The sequence below is a fragment of the Hippocampus bargibanti genome, linkage group LG07, assembly GCF_051943395.1.
Source record: "Hippocampus bargibanti isolate YZ-2025 linkage group LG07, ASM5194339v1, whole genome shotgun sequence".
Lineage (NCBI taxonomy): Eukaryota > Metazoa > Chordata > Actinopteri > Syngnathiformes > Syngnathidae > Hippocampus > Hippocampus bargibanti.
In genome coordinates, this window is record NC_142740.1 from 17146013 (window position 1) to 17167219 (window position 21207).

Consider the following 21207-nt stretch of genomic DNA (forward strand, 5'->3'; position numbering starts at 1 on the left):
CTAAAATATCAACCACAAATTTTAATTATCAATTATAATTAATAATAGACATATTGTCGGTAATAAATAATAGACATATTGTTCTTATAACCAAACTACTCATTACAGTAACTTCAATAATGGTTGAGTAAAGCATTTTTATTGACTTTTTTTCGCCCTCCAAGCGAAACAATAACTTAAATGTGGCCTATGACATAAATAGGTTTGACAACCCTGATTTAGAATGTCATTAAGTGATGTAAAGTGTTGTGCATAAACACAGACATGTACAGTTTTCAGGCTATTTTAGGTGACGTTTGCAGTAATGAATGCAATGTTTTGAAGAGGATGTGGGTTCAAATCTCGGTTCCGCTTGTTTTCTCTTTGTGTTCATATTGTATTAAATCATATTGGTGAATGGTGGGACTCCATTAAAGCAGCAGTTCGCTGTGTACATTGTGTGTAAACATAGACCGACATTTCCACTGCAATAAAAAAGCATTAAGTTGTAAAGTTAAGAGTACTACAAAATCCAAGTGACACCCTTGAACGTAGGAATTCAAATTTATGATCTTTCTTTCTTTCCAACCGGCCCATTATGGCGATAGTAAACACCATGTCATACCCAATAAGAACATGCTATCTTCAAGCTAGAAGGTATAAAGTACAAAGGCACCTTACCTTGGCCCTTTTTTATTTGACATAATTTAATTTGGCTTCAAGCCCTGATCTGTTCAAAATAAATTATTTCTGCAAGGTCTTCTCTCTTGTTGTGTCTGCAAGCTGGTAGCAATGAAAGCCAGGTAGAACAAAAGTCAAATAAAACCCCAAACAAACAAGGGTCGCGTGAGTTCACAAAAGATGCCAAGAACACGACCTTCCATGTGTGTTGCACCTCTGACCTCGTGTGTGGAGAGTTGCTGCTGTATGTTAAGCTATTATATAAACATGAGCACATCGACATGCAGTTTTGTATGAAAAACTGATGACATAATAATATTAAAATTAAGCAGAAGAAATCAATGAAAAGGTTTCTTCAGCCGTCATCTGTACTTCTTTGAAGGTGTCGGACGTTTCGCTTCTTATCCACGAAACTTCGTCAGCAAACTAAAGATTTACTGGTAGTTGGGGTGAGGTTCAATTTGGATCGTTCGTACAACAGCCTGCTTAGGCAAAATAGTTGAGGTGATACCGGTGGAAGTTGGGTAATCAGGCCAGTCGTTAGTCAGAACAATAGGAACAATCAGTGGAGCTGCAGGGAGTGGTCCTCTGCTCCCCCCAACCTGAGAGCAAGGACCTATCATAGCAGAGTCCGGCACGCCACGTCTGGACCGTAGGGATATATATATATATATATATATATATATATATATATAGGGTCTAAACTACCAGTAAGACTTTAGTTTGCTGACGAAGTTTCTTGGATAAGAAGCGAAACGTCCGACACCTTCAAAGAAGTACAGATGACGGCTGAAGAAACCTTTTCATCGATGGACCACTCCTGTACGACTGAGAGCTTACACAGACGTAAGCAGAAGAAATTTGTTGAGGTTTTGGTTTTTCTTGCGGGGGTGTTTGCTGATTAAATGCTGGTCAGACCTCTTGCAATGTTTTTCCCTCCCTCGAGGGGGCAGCATTTGACATTTGTACAGCTGCCCCCATTTCAACCTTAGATAACTCCAGACCCACATAATTTAGGAATTAACGCTTTTTTTCTGACGAGAGAAGAGTTTCTAATGTTTGTTACGCTGCATTGAATGTTTACGTAGTCCTAAAACTCAAGATGCTGTGGGTCCTAGAATTTGAGTGACAATGACAAAAACCCTGGCACTGGAGCGGACACATTTTTGCACATCGTCTAACCATGAATGAGTTAAAAAGCGAGTCTACGTGTAAGGGCCTGGGTTGTGAGCTGTGGCCAACAGCATCTCTTGCTCGTATATGCTGTGTTTTCCATGTCTTTTTCCATTCAATCTTCTTTTCCTTTCGGCTTTTCCCTTCAAGGGGTTGCTACAGCGAATCAGTGTTCTCCATCTTCAGAGGTTTGATTCGCATGTTGTTTTGGTCAATAAATGTCTGAAAATGGCATTGGCAACAGAAACTCCACTTTTGGACATGAAAGGGCATTATAGTTAAAAAAAAACAATAACACTTCTAAGATCCTCAAGTAGACAAGTTCCCACTAAATGTTTGACAGTCTCTAGCTCCCCTGCAATACCAATGAGGATTAATGGCTGCAAAGAAGAATCAACACGTGGTGTTTGCAAATCTGCAAATATGAAACATGTGGATGCAGCCGACGAACGGTCAAAGGGAAATAAAAGGAAATCCTCCTGCAGTCATAATTCTCCCCACATTGATGTGACTATGTCTCTGGGCCAAATCCTAAAACTCCCTAAAACTCGCCTGTTTAAATGCCATCCCGAACCAAAACAGCGGCTCCCGCCAAAGCATGCAAGCATTCTCTTGGATAAAGTGTGGCGTGTGGACTCACGTTATGAAGAGACTCTGCCTATTACGTACTTTAATGTGATGGTCCGTGTTTATATTCAATGCTACTCTATTATGGTCCTTTTTGTTTTATTTCTTTTTAGCATTCTTTGAGCGTGCGGGTCATCGTGCCAAAGCAGATGCCAGAGGACTTTTGTGGGGTACATATTGAGAAACACCCTGCCTTTGTAACATATTTTTGGTCCGGTGTCGTGGCCTGAAGTTTTCGTAATGTTAAAGATGCGCTTTGGCTCAATAATCATTGAGAAACATTTAAATTGACTGTTTCATTTGCAAAGTGTTGACAAAGCTTGCAGACATTTGGAATGGAGCCAAATTTGCTCTCAAGAACAGTGCTTCTCAAATTTTGAAAACAACGTCCGACATTATGACCAACAATAAAATGCAGGCACACGGTAGGCCCAAAATGTGACTAAAATACTGTTTCATTCCGAACAAGGTATCCAATAAATCAAGGGTGTCACACTCATTTTTTTGCCGCAGGCCACATTATAGTTACGGTTTCCTCTCGGGGGCCGTTATGAATTTGGGGAATCCTTTAGAGTGTTTTATTCCCTCCACATATTGCATATAGAGCGCACAACAAGTTAATAAACCAACTATATAGTTTTCAAATCTGAAGTCAAGAATAATGACTGTTGTTGTGGTTTACATACGACAATTTGAAATTTTGGTTCAGACTTTAGCAAGCATCATGGCACTTGGCATGCTTGATTTGCTTTTGCGGGCCGAATAAAATGATGTGGTGGGTCAGATTTGGCCCGCAGGCTTTGACTTTGACACCTGTGTTTTAGGTGATTCCCAGCTCCAATAAACCTGATTAAAATGATTACATTATCAGATCCCCCAGCCAATCGCAGGGAAAACATAAAATCAGGAATTAAAAAAAAATATTAAATTAAATTTTAAAGCACTAAACTGTACTTCGCAAATGTACTGCACTGATTAAAAAAAGTATAAGCTACTATAAGACACCCTGCTAGTGAACACTTTGAGAACTTCTCATCCAGAGTGTTCATTATGAGGAGATACAGTACATACAGCATGGTTTCATCCTGTCACTCAAATCGAGCATTTCGAAGTGTTTCAACGGCGACACCCCCTTGAAACAGCCCCTTTCTACTTTTACCATTTCGTTTGTCTGTGGTTGCACAGCTCATCAGCTTGCTCTATGGAGTGAGCAGGGAATGTGGAGGTAAAGACCAAGGGTGTAGTTCTTCTCTCTAATGATTGGGTTGGGCTCTGGATGCAACCAAGTGCACTCCCGAAACATAGCACGGCATCCAATACTCAAATGTACATGTAAATGTAGACCTACATGTATGATGAAAAGGCCTAGTCATTATTTTTTTTGTAGAATATTGGCAACTTGATTACTTTGGAAAAAAATGTTCTACCCTACTGACTTGTTTGGCCTTGGACATCATTTAATCCTGCCCACCATGTAATCATAAAAAACAAATAAAACCCTCAAAGTAAGGTGTAAAGCCACAAAGCACCCATTGCATTTTTGATCTATCTTTTTCTCTCTGGAGCTTCTTCCCGTTGACTTGGAGTGGACAGTGGAACTTGTCTTGGTGGGCTAAAATAAAGCACTCACAAGCACATTGGGCACTCCTTAAGAAACATTATACCCCCGCATCCACACATTAAAAAAAGAAAATACAATGTTTTTCAATCATCAACAATGCATACCCATTTTCACGTTCACAGCTACGGATGCCTTTAAACCTATTGTACAATGTGGACAGAAACTCATAAAACACACGCACACCACATGCTAAACAACAAAGCCAGAGCCTAGATTCAAACTGCTACGCAAATGGACAAACCACTATTCCACCACTACGCTGCAGCCGCTAAACGTTGAGCCGTCAATGGTTTATGACAATAAACATTTGCTCCATTGTTGCAAAAACATGGTCATTCCATCCTCCGCAGCACGGCCAGAAGTGACAACCGAGAACATATACTAATATTATGGGAAAAGAACAGACGATAAGATAAATGGCGGTTCCCACCAAGGCATGAAATTAACCGTAAAAGTCCGACATATGGTCTCGTTCAAGCACCTCGTCCCATCCCGCACGACAGTGTTCATCGCCCTTGAACATGTCGCTGCTGTGTGCAAACAGACTATAGAATTGATAGAACATGATGTCATTAGCATCTATGTTGTTGTTGTTTCTTGCTCATCACTGCACTATGTCGTTTTAACACCAGAGGTCCCTGCTGCCTTTATTAATCTACAAGATTCGTATCATATTGGCCATGTTGTAAACAAAACGTTTTTAAGCCCTTGTTATATTTTGAAAGATACATTTTGTGTTACTGTTCTTCAACAACACTTTTTTTATACTTTGGCACTGGCTTTATGTTTGGTGTAAATGTATATAATAGACGTAAACGCAGAACTCACAGAAAATGCATGTTCGAAAACACTTGTATGACTTATTTAACATGATTGTACATGTCACAGCTTTGTGGGAACTACAACGATAATAATGTATGCTTCTGATATTAAAAAATGAATATTTTGACAAGATCCTGAAACTCCCCAAGGGACTCGATCATCATACTGTTTATGTGGATAGTTATTGAATGTATGTATAGTATGTACATAAAGTAAATATCTCACACATATGAATCTCTTCGCCCAAAAAGATGATTGAATACCGTTGGTTTGTGAAACAATTCAAATGTGGTTCGATTTGAAAGTGGAATGAGTGGATTGAATCGGGCTTGGTGCTATTCCCACTTGATTTGATATATCTCAGTTTGAGTGGATATAATGCAATGTTGTTATTATACAAACATGACATTTAATGCATTTCTTGATTCTGCACTATGTACAGTCTTGTTTATAGAACGGTTTTTGCACATCTACATTTGCACAGTATACAGTTGACATTTTTATTTTGTTATGCTTAGAATATCTTGTTTTCTATCCTTTCACTCCCACCCCAACCCCATCCCTCTTCAATTGCTGCTGTGGACTGCAAATTTCCCCATTGCGGGACGAATAAAGGTATTCTGATTCTGATTCTGAAAAGAGCTTATTGGTTCTGTATATGTGGCTTTACATTTCAGATAGCTGTTCCTTATCAAAGATTACTTGATACGTATCTCAATATATAAAAAAACGTTGTGAAATTTATTGTAATGCACCTGCCAACTGGATATTTCATGCACATAACCATCATGATTGTGTGTGTGGGGGGGTGTATGTGTGTGTGTGTGTTGAGGTAAAGAAGTGAAATATGTATAATATATATACCCATATAATATGTATTTTATCTTGTGCTCTACCCTGCAGTTTTTTTTTCAAACTGAGTGAATGGTCACCGTTCTGGGAGTAAGGACCCCCAGGGAAGCCCCGCCCCTAAACCGTCATCCAATCATCTTCTAATATGCAAATAAGACCCCCTTAAAGATAACTTGGAGCCCCAACCGTGGCAGACCATAAAGAAAATTTACTCGTTGCGTATAGGACGCCGCGTCATTTCTATTTTTTTTTTTAAGTCGGATAGCCATCTTCTGAAACTCCCCAAGACTCATCACAGGACCAACGTTATAATAATATGGGAAAAGAAAACGTACGTTTTTTCACTGCTTGGATACTTTTGGGAAAAATCTTTGCCATTTTGTGTTCAGACCCTGAACTCACCACCAACTCTGTGTTTGGTAAGAGCGACAAAAACAATACAGTACATGTACTTTTAATGTCCTTTTTTAACCATAATTAATATTGTTGCTAGATAAATAATTAAATGTCTGGTCTGTTGCTTAATTGACGTTTGCAATAAAATAACACAATTGAGAAAGTAAAAGGTTGCAGTTGTGCAAAGGCTCTCACCAAGTCACCTCCATGTGGGCATGAAGTGAAGCATACCACGGAAACCCTTCATGTAAAGAGATAACCATAAGGGAAAACATTCACACGCATGCGCGCGGGCACATACGCACACACACTCACGCACGCACAAAATATGCTTTGGCCGATTAAGATAACGTGGAACAAAAAAGAAGAGCTGACAATAATACATGTCTTTTAATGAATAAATAACGTGTTTCTACTTAAAACCGACTGAAATTGTTTTTCTTCAAAGAACACATTTACGAAACATGACCAAATTTGTTAAAAAGTTTTGTAATTTTATAAATTCGTTAATTTGCATTTGTTGTTTGCTTCAAATGCAAAAGGGGGCGACATAGTCTTCGTTTTATGTATCTCCTGTAGAGCTAAACGAAGAGATTTTTTTGTCGTCTTCTTCAAAAGAAGGTGAAAAATAGAAAATATGGAAGAATTACTTTAAAATATAGGATTGGACCCAATTCATCATGATCTGTGCAGGTATTTTGTGCCCTTATGATCTGTCATATTTGTGTGTGTGCACGTATTGCAACAGTGAACGGCAGCGTCACCCCCACGTCCTCGCCGATCACCACAACTGAGTGGCTCACCAATTACACAAACATCGTGTCCAAGTTCTCTCTACGCACGGCCGACATTCCAGATGATGACATGTGCTACATTGTGGCCGGGAGGCCCGAAACCATCCAGGAGTGCGAGTTTAATGCGAAGACGCAGACATTTGTCATCATCCATGGCTGGACGGTAAGTGCACATTCACAAAAAAACATCTCTTGACCCGCGACATGTGGAAGGAGGTTTTATTTGGAATGCCGCCAAACTGGATAGATTGCTGTTTGGTGAGGACTCTTAAGAAATCCATCCATTTTTTATGGCACTTATCCTTATTCGGGTCATAGGTGAGCTGGTGCCTATCCTGGCTGACTTTGAGTGAGAGGGGAAACCATTCTAATGTTTCATCCTGTCCACATATTACATACAGAGCGCACCACTAATTGTTAAATGACCCGTTTTCAAATCTGAAGTCAAGAATAATGACTATCATTGTGGTTTTGATACGACAATTTGAAATTTTGGTTCGGACTTCAGTTAGTATCATGGAACTTGACATGCTCGATTTGCTTTCGTGGACCCAATAAAATGAAGTGGCGGGCCAGAGCAGAGCCCTGGGCCTTGACTTTGACACCTATGGTCTAGACTAGAGCAAAATGTCAGCAAGATGTATTAGCTTTGCTTCACGTCATGTTAGCCACTTGAAGCTGAGCTGTCATTTCACCAAATTTTGTCACTTAATCAGATTTTATCAAAGTTTATACAGTGAAGAAGTCACCCAACTGTGTCACCCGATGGAAAAATGATCAAAAACATGCTAATATTATCGCTAAATCATTCAGTACGAGTCTTACTACTAACTTTGTGATTGCTTTATTTCCTGTATATGACAGCTGCCCATGTTAAGCGCTTCGTTACTGCTTCAGCTGTTGTTAAAGCGCAATATACAGCAATATGTATTGTATTGTATTGCCAATGCAGAGGTCGTTGGTTCGATCTCAGCTCTGGCCTTCCTGTATGGAGTTTAATAATAATAATAATAATAATAATACATTTTATTTCAAGCACCTTTCAAAACACCCAAGGACACTTTACAATAAAAACAATAAAACAAAGCACATAACAATAAAACCATAAGTAAAATGATACATAATAAAATAGCAGATAGAACTAGACATTGAAAGCAATTTTAAACAAGTGGGTTTTGAGGTGAGCCTTGAAAATAGGGAGGGAGTCAATATTACGGATGTTGGGTGGAAGAGAATTCCAGAGTTTGGGAGCAGAGCGGCTGAAAGCTCTGCATCCCATCGTGGTGAGACGGGCAGAGGGCACATAGAGGTGAAGGGAGGATGAGGATCTGAGGGACCGAGAGGGAACAGAGATTTGAAGCAGGTCAGAAAGATAGGGTTATGGATGGCTTTGAATGTAAACAGAAGTATTTTGAATTTGATACAATGTTTAACAGGTACTTGTTTCCCCTGTGCCCATGCATGGATTTTCTCTGGCTTTCATCCCAAATTCCAAAAATATGCGTGGCGGCAGGTTAATGTCCCTTAGTGTGAGTGTGAGCGCAGATGGTTGTTAATCTCTGTGTGCCCTGCAATTGGCTGGCAACCGGTTCAGGGTGTCCTTTACTTATTGCCCGAAAACTGCTGGAATTAGCTCCAGCACCATCCGGGACCCTTGTGAGGATGACACGGAGCAGATAATGGATGGATGGATGAATGAATACTTTATTTACTCCACTAGTGTTCCTTTCTGAAAAAAAGTCCTTATTTCCTCCTTTCCTTTAGAGCAGGGGTCGGGAACCTTTTTGACTAAGAGAGCCATAAAAGTAAAATATTTAGAAATGTTTTTCAGTGAGAGCCACACGCACGCGCGCACATACAAACGCTCGCGCACATGCGACCACTTTTCAACAAAATATCAGAATGTATTATTTAAAATAACTTTGTGATAGTACTCACCGTTAACATGAATGTTTTTCCGTTCCTCGTGATTGGTAAAAATCCAGGCAAACGATCGGAATGAAATTCTATTTGCCGGTCCAGAGGCGAAGTTACTGCTAGCTAGCCTGCACACGGCTCATAAGCTTCCACACTTGCTATCTGCAATCTACTTCTCGCAGAAGTATGTTGATGCTAACGTTAACATGGGGATTGTTAAAATGTCACTGACATTCGACTGTTTCATCGATGGTATTGTTTCATTGCAAATTAGAATCAGAACATTTTCTCTACTCTAATGCTCCAGTGCATTCACGCTGAAGTGCACTAATTGGGCTCATTTAAAGGGGCGTTTACCTGTTTCAACATGACGGCCACTATCATCCAATCAAAATGGCGCTTTCGGCCATTCTAGGTCAGTGTCATCCAATCAAAATTGCCCTTTCCGCCAACTGCAGCCCCAACGGGAAATGAACGGTGAAAAAAACGACAATATGTATATACAGTAAAGTCTCGTTATATCGATATTCAAGGGAGTCCGAAAAAATATCGATATAACCGGGACTATCGATATATCCGATCCTGCGCCGAACTGCATTAAACAAAAGCCGCCAAAAGAGGGCAGCCAAGCGCCATATAAGAAACGGAGCTGGCCATTAGCTCCCTTTTTTTTGGGGTGAGAGATGTTCCCCCAATGTTGCCTCAAAATGGCACATATAATTCTTTAATGATTGTAAACATGTATGCTTTAATCTTCAGAACTACAGTGTATTTGAAACATATTTATAACTGGGTGTGTAACAAGAAAGCATATTATCCGAATCTGAAGCCATTGTTTGGATTCACAAGCAATGCAAGACGTCTTGGCGTGAAGTAATTTTTATTTGCATTTGAATAAAAAGTGACATCGGCTGTCCTTTAATACACAGTATGGAATGTTAATAATTTTCAAAATCATCGCGCTTGAAGAAACATTGTTGCAAAAAACGATTGCATTCATATACAGTACAGTGGGCATGTACATAACACAACAGGGAAACTGCAACGCTTACATCTTACTGTAATATGTATACAATTTAAAAAAGTCATCAATCTTCTTCTGCTTCCCATTTTTACCTTTTAACACAAACACTTCAATCACGTCTGCTACACACGAGCTAGCGTCTGAAAATGAAAATGGCTCTGCTACACGGGTGCTGGGCACCAAGTCACCTGACCAAGTCGACCAATGGCGCGACTGATGGCGTGACACGTAACCAAGACACGTGACCAAGTTGACCAATGGCGCGACCGATGGCGTGTCACGTGACAAAGTCACACGGCCAAGTCGACCAATAGCGCGACCGATGGCGGCTCATGTGACCAAGTCGACCAATGGCGCGACCGATGGCGGCTCACGTAACAAGACACGTGACCAAGTTGACCAATGGCGCGACGGATATATCGATATAAACAACAAAAATGGCCGGCGGGGGATGAAAAGGAGCACCGTAATAACCGGATTATCGTAATAACCGGGTATCGTACTAAACGGTACTAATTATACATAAAAAGACTAGAAATGTGCAAGGGAAATGAAAATAGTATCGTAATAAGCGGTACTATCGATATAACCGATATCGATATAACGAGACTTTACTGTATTTAGTTTTATCGGCGAGCCATATGCAATCATCAAAAGAGCCATATATGGCTCGCGAGCCATAGGTTCCCGACCCCTGCTTTAGAGGATGGGTCTCGGAGGTATTTCACCATGATAAATGGAAATTCATTGTAAACCAAATGATACATCATTGCAGACAGTTTTATCACTTGAAAATCAATCCAATCACTTGGCATCTGACCTCATTAATGCATGTGTGTATTGATCCCATGTAGGTAACAGGCATGTTTGAGAGCTGGGTGCCCAAGCTGGTTTCGGCTCTGTACGAGCGCGTACCCAACGCCAACGTGATCGTGGTGGACTGGCTGACTGGCGCCAACCAGCACTACTCAACCTCCGCGGCCTACACCAAGTTGGCGGGCCGAGACGTGGCCAAATTTGTTACCTGGATACAAGTGAGTGAACTAATGGATTAAAGCGTGGATGAACATGAAATCACCTAAAGGATAGTGTGTGTGTGTGTGTGTTTTTTTAATTGGGGCCAGTTGGTTTAAAAATGTCCTGACATACATACTGTACCTCTACATTGACCTGTTAGCAAATAATAATAATAATAATAATAATAATAATAATAATAATAATAATAATAATAATAATAATAATAATAATAATACCAGCCATGATGTTTGGACTGGAGACAGTGCCACTGAAGAAAAGACAGGATGCAGAGCTGGAGGTAGCAGAGCTGAAGATGTTGAGGTTTTCTTTGGGAGTGACCAGGTTGGATAGGATCAGGAATGAGTACATTAGAGGGACAACTCATATTAGAGGCGTTGGAGAGAAAGTCGGAGAGGCCAGACTGAGATGGTTTGGACATGTCCAGAGGAGAGAGAGAGTAACTATATCGGGAGAAGGATGCTGAGCCTTGAACTGCCAGGCAGGAGACCAAGAGGAAGACCGACGAGGAGGTTTATGGATGTGGTCAAAGAGCACATGAAGGTAGCTGGTGTAAGAGAAGAGGATTCACAAAACTGGGATAGATGGAGGACATTGATTCACTGTGGCGACCCCTGACGGGAAAAGCCAAAAGGAAAAGAAGATTTCCATTAAAAAAACTTGCAAGCCCATCAATCTCATACAATGAAATGAAATGAAATGAAATGTTTGATGCATTATTTTACAATTTATTTTCCAAAAGTCACTTTCGATTGTCTAGTTTGTGCTTGTTTTTGTGGTAGCAGGCTGAATCAATCGAGGTTCACTGACATTATAGTAACATAAACAAACCATTTATTTGAATTAAAGGGTCATGGCAATGTGACTGAAATAGGACAACTGAAATCAAATTTCACAGATCAAAGACCACCGGATTGTACCTTTTTAAAATATTATTTATTTATTTATTTATATCACGTGGCAACGCCAACAAACCTATCAAAAGTTAAAAGAACTATAGTGCTGTTATCTCACTCTTCAGGACACCTCGCACAACTTCACCACCTTCGTTGTGATCAATTATTAAATAATGACGCCGTGCTTCAAAAAGTTGTTTCTGCATCTTGTGATTTTGCTATCAAGACTATTTAAAAAAATAAATACAATTGAAGTTTAGATTTTCAGGGCAGAGTACTCAATTCATGTAATCCCTTATTACATTCCAAACAACAGTAAAGATTGGAAACACAAGTTGCCACAGGGCCTTTGGAACCTTATACTTAAAGGACAACCGACGTCACTTTTTTGTTTCTTAACTGACATCAGAAAAACGTTTGATAGCATCTAAAATACCCAAAACACGCAGTATGATATTTTTATTCAAATGCAAAACACCAATAAAAATGACTTAAAGTGTCCAAAATCTGCAAAAAATTGAGCTGCGAATTGGGCATTTTCAGAAAGTCCCGCCCCCAGTTCGTGACGTCACACCAAGACGTCTTGCATTGCTGCAGAATCAAAACAATGGCTTCAGATTCGGAGAATATGCTTTCTTGTTACACATCCAGTTATGAATATGATTCAAATAGTTCTGAAGAGCAAAGCATACATGTTTGGAATCGATTAAATAATTTATTCCGTGCCATTATGAGGCAACATTGAGGGGAGATGTCTCAACGAAAAAGAGGCACGAAAAATGGCGACCTCCTGTGGCCACCTCCGTTTTCACAGGCTGATAAATTCCTTATATGGAGCTTGGACACCCTCTTCTGGCGGCGTGTGGGTGCAACACAAGGTTTTCAGACCAAACAATACAGCAGAATACATTGACGTGATGGAAGGACTGCTACAATGTGTCTTCTTTTCGGTGTGGGGCGTTCCTTTAGTGATGTCACGTACGGACTCGTCACCAACTCAAAAACAAGACTTCCTGAATATTCAGCGCGAGTCTTAAAACGTAAAATATAGCTATACGCGGTGGAATATTTGTAAAATACGCTCAGTAGAAGTCATTTGAAGCCATTTTACAAATTATGGACACAACTTGTCCGGAGACGTCGGTTGTCTTTTAAAGTGATTAGTTTGTAATGATCTCGTAAGCATGTGAGTAAATTAAGTGTACTCAAATTCATGGTTGTTGCTGTCATGACCCCTTCAGAAAGAACTGCAACTGCCCTGGGACAAGATCCACCTGCTGGGTTACAGTCTGGGGGCACACGTAGCCGGGATTGCGGGGTCCCTTACTGACCACAAGATCAGCAGGATCACAGGTTAACCAAACACATCCATCACTACTTATTCATTTGCATGTAGCCGTTAAGGAGTGCGATTATCTTTTACAGTCAAGCCTTGGTTTTCGAACGTCTCGGTTCTCGACTAATTCGGTTTTCGACCAAAAATGTCTTTTTTTTATGCCTTGGTCTCCAACCAAAAATCGGTTCTCGACCTTACCAAGCGCGCCTGAATGCACCACTCGACTCCCATCCGCTTCCTTGTGTCGCATCTCATTGTGGCCGACAGATTATCCTGGTGTAGCGTTCCATTGTGAGGAGGTGTGTTTGTATTGTTCAAAAATGATTAAAAAAAAGATTACATTGATTATAATGGGAATTTTTTCAGTTTTCGACCAAATCGGGTTTTCAACATGTTTCTGGACCAGATTATGGTCGAAAACCGAGGTTTGACCACTTAAAAGTGAAATACAACTGAACTTTGCTTCACAAATATACATTAGAGCAGTGGTTCTTAAACTGGGTTCCATCGGGTTCGGTGAGTCAGTCCCAGGACCCACCCCTCAGTCTAGTCTACAGTTAGTGGGCGCAGTCATTGACAGAAGGGTTCGGTGAATGAGCATATTTACACATTAGAGGGAGGCTGCATACTTCACTTCACGGTTTAAAGCACATTTTTTCAGATTTTTTATTTTGTATATCGACTTTTTCTAATCCTCTCAAGTCTAGGAAAAGGAAAGCGATAGTAGCTGATTAACCTTTCAGTAGTTTTTTAAACTCTGCTTGAACAATGAGCTAATAAAATGAATGCACTCATTCACGCGGTTGCTGCTGTCAACCGCAGTTCACGCCTCAACACTCACATGCAAACTTGTTGATGTCACAAGAGAAGAACATTTCAATTCTGTGTCACTTTTATGTAGTTGGCATCGACGATGAACTACGATTTGTCGTCAATGGTACTTTACAAACCCATTAAGTAAAATTAGATATCATTTACATACTGTGTATGTGCCCTGACGCAGTGGTGGGGAATCACCGACTTAAATATGTTCATTGGCGTGTCTGCCATTTTGATTACCGTATTTTGCATTTTTTGTTTGGACCCCAATTGAATGGTATATTTTCAAGCTTTTTCCATATAAAAGGCCCACTAAACTATGCAGCGCAGCCTCAATGAATAAAAAAAGTTTTCCAAATATAATATATATGAATATATAAAACTCTACCAAATATAAGGCACACCAACATCATGAGGCGCTGCAATAAAGGCTGGGGTTACGCTCAACTACTTCTACAGCGGAAAATGGAGTCGGTCGCTGCTCACAGGAGTTGCGAGACCTGTTGTGACTCAACATTACTTCACATATAAGGTGCACCTACGTATAAGGCGCAGGGTCATCTTTTGAATGAAGGCTTTTGGGTGTGCCTTATACACCAGAAAATACGGTACGGTAGATGTCAACAGAAAATTTGAGAACAAGCCTCAGGTAGCGAATAATTCTTCAAAAAAATGACCAAATATTTTCTCCAAGGTGCTTAATGTGACATTTTTTTGGTGCTCCTTATACACTGGAAAATACGGTTTATGCTCTGCCCCAAGTATTCAATCTGCATCTTCCACTTCTCACAGTTGAAATATATTGTGTTGAAATGGAAATGGCAATATACTGTATGTAGAATTCCCGTCTGAATGCTGAGGAGATGAATGTTGAATGTCAGCCTTTGAAAATGTATTCTCAACAAAAGATTGCAGGATAAATTTGGAGTTGCATTTTCTTTCAATTTATTGATTTGTTTTTGTCTAATCCTGTTTTTACAGTGTAGAACACTTTACTGATGTGTGACAGGAATCAATACTTTAGCTAACACTGCATACCAGTCAAACCTAATCCGTTGGCTATAACATTCTGAGTCTACAAATGTATGCACATGCACTATTAGTGCCAATCAGTGGGCTTAATCCTTTTTTTGCCAGTAATCCATCTTAAAAACCTCTGACCCGCTTTCCATGATTTCCCATTTTGCTGGACTTAAGTGGTTCTCCAGACTAGAAAACAGGTCAAAGGAATTGACAAAGTTGTCTGTGTAAAGCTGTAACATGATGGGAATCAGCACATTGTATGTTATGTGCTAAAATGTATTATATTATATTGCAGGACTGGATCCCGCCGGTCCCACGTTCGAGCATGCCGAAGACCAGAACACACTGTCCAAAGACGACGCCCAGTTTGTGGACGTCCTGCACACCAACACCAGAGGCTCGCCGGGCCTCAGCATCGGCATCCAGAAGCCCGTGGGCCACATCGACATCTACCCCAACGGAGGCGGGTTCCAACCTGGCTGCGACATTCACAACACTCTGAAAGGGATTGCGTCAGAAGGCATTAAAGGCCTGCAAAGTAAGTCCAGTACTCTCCTCGCTCACTCACATCAGCTTTATATTAAGACCGTAAGCTGCTTTGCATTCGGACCTGCAATGTGTAGTACTGTATTTACATTTTGAAGCTGGGTTCACATTCCAGCTGTTGAAACAATGAGACATCGCTTAAATGTCTAAAACAATGGAGGCGGGTAGGCTATTCATTTCATGGCACAGACAATTTTGGCTTCACGCAAGCAATAGTAAGACATGTTTGCTCTCTGGTCTCGCAATGTAAAGAATTTTCGGTAGATCACTTGACCGTACAGTATTCAGCTAGCAGAATGGAGAGTGAGCAATATGATCTGTTCTCATGGATGTCTCGTCGGATATTTTACAAAATGTACAAGCAGTCGAAATTAGATTGGATTTTGGGGTCGTGTGATTATTTTTTTGTAACTCATTCACTGCCAGGCACAAATGTGTCCACGTCAGTGCAAGGCCTGGGTTTTTGTCATTTTCACTCAAATTGCAGGACCCACGGAATATTGAGTTTTAGGACTACATTAACATTCTGTTCAGCATAATAAATCTTAGACTCTCTTATTTCTTCAGAAACAAATGTTTAATTCATAAGTTATGTGAGTCTGGAGCTATCTGAGCTTGAAATGGGGGCGGCTGTACAAAATACAATCCAATAATAATAATAATAATAATAATAATAATAATACATTTCATTTATAAGCGCCTTTCAAAACTCTCAAGGACACTTTACAGTCACAGGATATTTTTTCACAGGATATTTTTCCCTCGTGGAAGGGAAAAACATTGGCAGAGGTCTGACCAGCGCTTTGTAGGCACCTCCACAAGAAAAACCAAAACCCGAATAAATTTGGGAATGGCAGTGAATGAGTTAAGTGCACTCGAAGGACGCAGTTAGAGAAAGTCTCTCTGTAGCTTCCTCTAATTACCCAGGCCAAACTTAGCTTTTTCCCCTTCACTCAAGACCTTCGCCTCTCCGTCAAGATGCAACATGTCATCACTCAGTTTCATTTTTTTGTCACACGTATGTGCGTTTATGTGTGTTCTGAGCAGACATGGACCAACTTGTCAAGTGCTCCCACGAGCGCTCCATCCACCTGTTCATCGACTCCCTCCTCAACACGCATCAACAGAGCATGGCCTTCCGCTGCAACTCGCGCGAGGCGTTCAACAAGGGCCTCTGCCTCAGCTGCCGCAAGAATCGCTGCAACAACATCGGCTACAACATCCACAAGGTCCGCACGTCACGTAGTGCCAAGATGTACCTCAAGACGCGGGAAATGATGCCCTACAAAGGTAAACATTGGTCGATTACTTCCTGTTCAATTTTGTCTTTTAGGCTTTAATGACTTTTAATATATGATTGTTTGGGGAGGGGGGGGCAGGATCTGAATCTTTTTTGTTGTTGTTGCATTTTTAGCTTTTATCATTTTAAATCACAGCATATCCAAAGTCATTGAAATTTTTCAAAGGATTAAATTCCACGAAGTGTAATATATCATGTGCATGTCTTTTCAGTTTTCCACTACCAAGTGAAGATGCACGTGTTCAGCGACCAAAGACTGACCTTCAGTGAGCAGCCTATAAAAATTTCCCTGTACGGAACCCACGGAGAAAAAGAAGACATTTCATTCGTCCTGTAAGTGTGTTACACTTGAACGGTGGCACATTTCAGCGGTTAGTACAGTGAACAGCTTCTCATGTTGTCAGGTTACTTAGAAGGTGCAAGAATGTTTTAAAATCTTAGTTTAGCCGCACTCAAGATTACCAACACTTAACTTTAACCCACCCCGCAGGCCGGTCATGAACCACAACAGCACAGTGTCTTTCCTCATCACCACCGACGTGTATATCGGAGACCTGATGATGGTCAAGTTGCGCTGGGAGAAGGACTCCATCTTCAGCTGGTCAATCTGGTGGCCCAGCAACAAGTTCTACATTCGAAAGCTGCGAATCAAGTCGGGCGAGACCCAGTCGAAGTAAGTCCCTTTCGTCCAGAGTTTGCAACTTTAATAAGTCAATAGGTTATTATTGATAATGGAAAGGAATGAAACAAATCAAATTAAAGTTGAAAAGAAGTTTATCAAAATAAAATACAAAAAGAAAAGGATTTGAAACAAAAAACTACCTGAAAAGACACCTTATATTTGTAAAACTAATTGTTATTATTGTGAAAATGAAAATGTTGTAATTTTTTTAGTATTTAAAATGTTTTAATTTAATGACTGATAATATCCATCCAGGTGGTCAAACAGTAGATTTAGAATTGACTGAACTGTAGTACACAATATGTACGTCTGTGCAAGCTCTCAGTCGTACAGGAGTGGTCCATCGATGAGAAGGTTTCTTCAGCCGTCATCTGTACACAATATGTAATCAACTTTTTTCTATCTTGCACTCAACAAATACTGCATATAATAAAAAACTAATACTAAAACTAAATAAAACTGAACAAAATCAAAGGACTTTCTCCAAAACAAAAAGTCATATAAAAACATACTTTAAAAAACGAATTAAAACTAACTGAAATGGAAGGACAAAAGTGAAAACAAAATAAAGATGAACTTTTATGAAGAAAAAAAATCAGAGGCTGTTATGACCCAGGTAAGTGTAGTTAACAAAACCACCAAACTACATGTCACAAAAGCTACAGAATGTAGTCTAGTGACATATGCGTGCCAGTGTTTTTCAAATTACAATCCGTCTCTTCATTGTATGTCAAGTGAAATGAATGTATGCAAGTAACTCTCCCCAGGCAGCAGTTTCACCAACCAACCTGAACATATTTTACATGAGCAAAATCTCACAGCTAAATGACGTAAAAAGTGTACATACTAAAATAATAATGTCTCAAATATAATTACACTGTATATATACTCGTGAAATGTCTCTCATGAATGGTAACAGATGAATCCACGGATTCATTGGATTGGATTGGATTTGCCTTTATTAGTCTCACAGTGGAGAAATTTACATTTCACAGCAGCAAAGTGATGCTATCTTGTGGAAAGATGAAAACAATCAAGAAGAGCCACAATTTATGATCACTGCTCTTCATAATGTATATTTCAGTTTTCACAATACATTATTGAAAGTACATACAGTGATACCTCAGCTCACAAACTTAATTGGTTCCTAGAAAGTGTGTGTAAGGCCAAAAGTTTGTCTGTTGAACATTTATTCCCCATAAGAAACCATTAAAAATGAGAATAATACCAGGTCCCCATAAAAAATAATTTTCTACTAAATAAGCCTTAAAACAACACAAATTATACTTTATTTTATGTATAATAAATGTATAACAAATGTGCTATTGTAATGTATAATAAATGTGATATTGTATTGTAAAAAATTAACTGCCCTGTATAATAGTCGTTTTATTTAACTTTGTGATGGCCGTTGATGTCGTTGCCTCTTGATGATATCCGAGTGCAGTTTGTCAACCTCTTTTATTGCCTGAGACCGTTGCTTAGACAACACAGAAACACCCTTCGCCACACATAGCAACGGTCAACTTAGCATACTGGCACTGGGACGCTAAGTTACACAAACGCACACCTCGTTCGAGTTTTTTGATGATCTCCTTCTTCTGCTCGACCATAATTTTCTTTTGTGTCCTCTTTAGCTTAACAGTAGCCTGTGGTGGGGTCTTTTTCTGTCCCATAATAGCAAATCGATAACAAACCACGTCTGCACTCAAAGAAAGGGGGTGGCAAAAACTGTGGCTCTGTGGCTCTGTTTGACCGTGTGGTTTGGTGTCCATCCGCCGAAAACTAGTCCGCCAGCCTCCGTGGCGCTGTGTGGTTTAGTTCGTCCGCCAAAAAGTAGTTCGTCAGCCAAGACTATATGCTCGTAAAGTTAATGTCCGTAAGGTGAAAAGTTCGTGAGCTAGAGCGTTCGTAAGCTGAGGTATTACTGTACTATAAGTGAAATAATATCTCACAGAAAACATTCAAGGACAGCACAAAATTCACTTTGAATATTACAGAGGTAGATTTTTTTTCTGCATATCCTTCCAAATGTGCAAAAAAATAAAGCAAAAATAGGCCTACTCAGGTTTTAGTAAATAGCAGTAAAACATTCAATGTAAACACAATGAAAGCATCTGCCATCTAGTGGTGCATGGTGATATTACAAGTTCAAATGACTATCAAGATGTTTTTGTTTTGTTTCCTGGTATTTTTCATCTTTGCTTGCCTACGACTTGTTATAGGTTTGGTGGTTGTTTCAAGGATTGACCATGAAAATGGGATGCTTGCAGCTTTAATTTGGATTATTATGATCTTTGCAGGGTAAACTTCCGTGCACAGGAAGCTGAGTTCTCTGAGCTGGTTCGAGGAGGAGAAGCTGCAGTGTTTGTCAAATCCAAAGAGGATAACCTGAGTCGTAAAGAAAAATTGTACGTTCAAGAAGAGATTTTTGTCCAACCTCCATTTTTCTTATCATGGCCATTTTGTAATTGCCTCTCTGTCACACTATTTGCAATTATGCGCAGGTGCTGATTTGATATTGAATTGATTTCAGGAGGCATGGGATCTCTAGATCTTCATTAGTTTGTTTTCCCCTTTCTGCAGGATGCGTAAAATCAAGATGCAGGGGAGTCTGTTTGGTCAGACTGATGCTTAAAGAAGTACTCGTACCACCACCACGACTATCATCATCATCATCATCATCGTTCTGCATAACATCAAGATGATCATGCACAGCCAAAGAAAGACAAAAGCACAAAACTTCCTGGGAATTGGCAATCAAAATACACGCTTACTGTCTACAAATTTGATTCTGAACTTTTGGGGGGGGGTTACATAAGTGACGAGGTGCCTATTTTTACGTATTTGCTTTTTGTGTGTCTCGGCTTATAGTATGTTCTTTATACACGCTTACTGTGCCTGAATGAATTTTGAATTATTGCTCATTTGAGTAGTTAATCATGCGAGGAGTAAATTAGACACATTTTTTTGTGGTGTTTGTCGTAAAAATGAAAAACTGATTTCTTTTATTTTCATTTTCTTTCTTTTGTCCCTTTGCCTAACTACTAACTGCCAACGATCCACAGGGACCAAAGAAATTACTAACTACTGAATCACATTGGACTTGTTAATAACATTTTTAGATAAAAAAATTAAACCCGGAAAAAACAACAACAAATCAGTGTTTTATATTTGAACTTCTGAATTATTTTCATTGGATTGGATTGCTTTTTAGTTATTGTATCACAGGTCACTTTAAAACGCGTTTGTCTTCCATGCATTCCAACAACAGCAATTATGCGAAGTTGCTGCCTAACTCTCAAAAGCCACACAAGTTACATGATTGCTGGAAATAAAAATACACATGCAAGCTGTTGGACTTTGTGATGGACTTTCCAACACCATAGCCAGAATACACCGTATTGTATTTATTGAATGTACATTTATATATTTGTATATCAAGCTGTAATATATTTTGTCATGCTTCCATTGTCCGTAATTTTATAAAAAGCCATTCTGTGATGATTCTCTATTGTGCCAGCTATTTGAACGTGGGATCCAACGGGTCTCCATGCATGCTGTTGAGTGCATTTATCAAGTGATTTGCAGTGAACTGTAATAAGAAACAGACCGAGGTGGTTTTAATAAAGATAGAATTTAACATACTCTGACTGTTCATGTTGCTTTTCCTGGCCCAAAAAA

General features: G+C 39.7%; 1 protein-coding gene across 1 annotated transcript; it reads left to right on the top strand.

Moving 5' to 3' along the window:
- The first annotated feature begins 5955 nt into the window (after positions 1–5955).
- lpla (lipoprotein lipase a) lies at positions 5956–21170 on the top strand. Its single transcript, XM_089000286.1, has 10 exons — positions 5956–6174; positions 6900–7108; positions 10741–10920; positions 13059–13170; positions 15291–15533; positions 16589–16831; positions 17054–17174; positions 17332–17514; positions 19827–19934; positions 20110–21170. The coding sequence occupies exons 1-10, from the start codon at positions 6072–6074 to the stop codon at positions 20159–20161; spliced, it is 1554 nt and encodes a 517-aa protein (XP_088856412.1). The 5' UTR covers positions 5956–6071; the 3' UTR covers positions 20162–21170.
- The last annotated feature ends 37 nt before the right edge of the window (positions 21171–21207 follow it).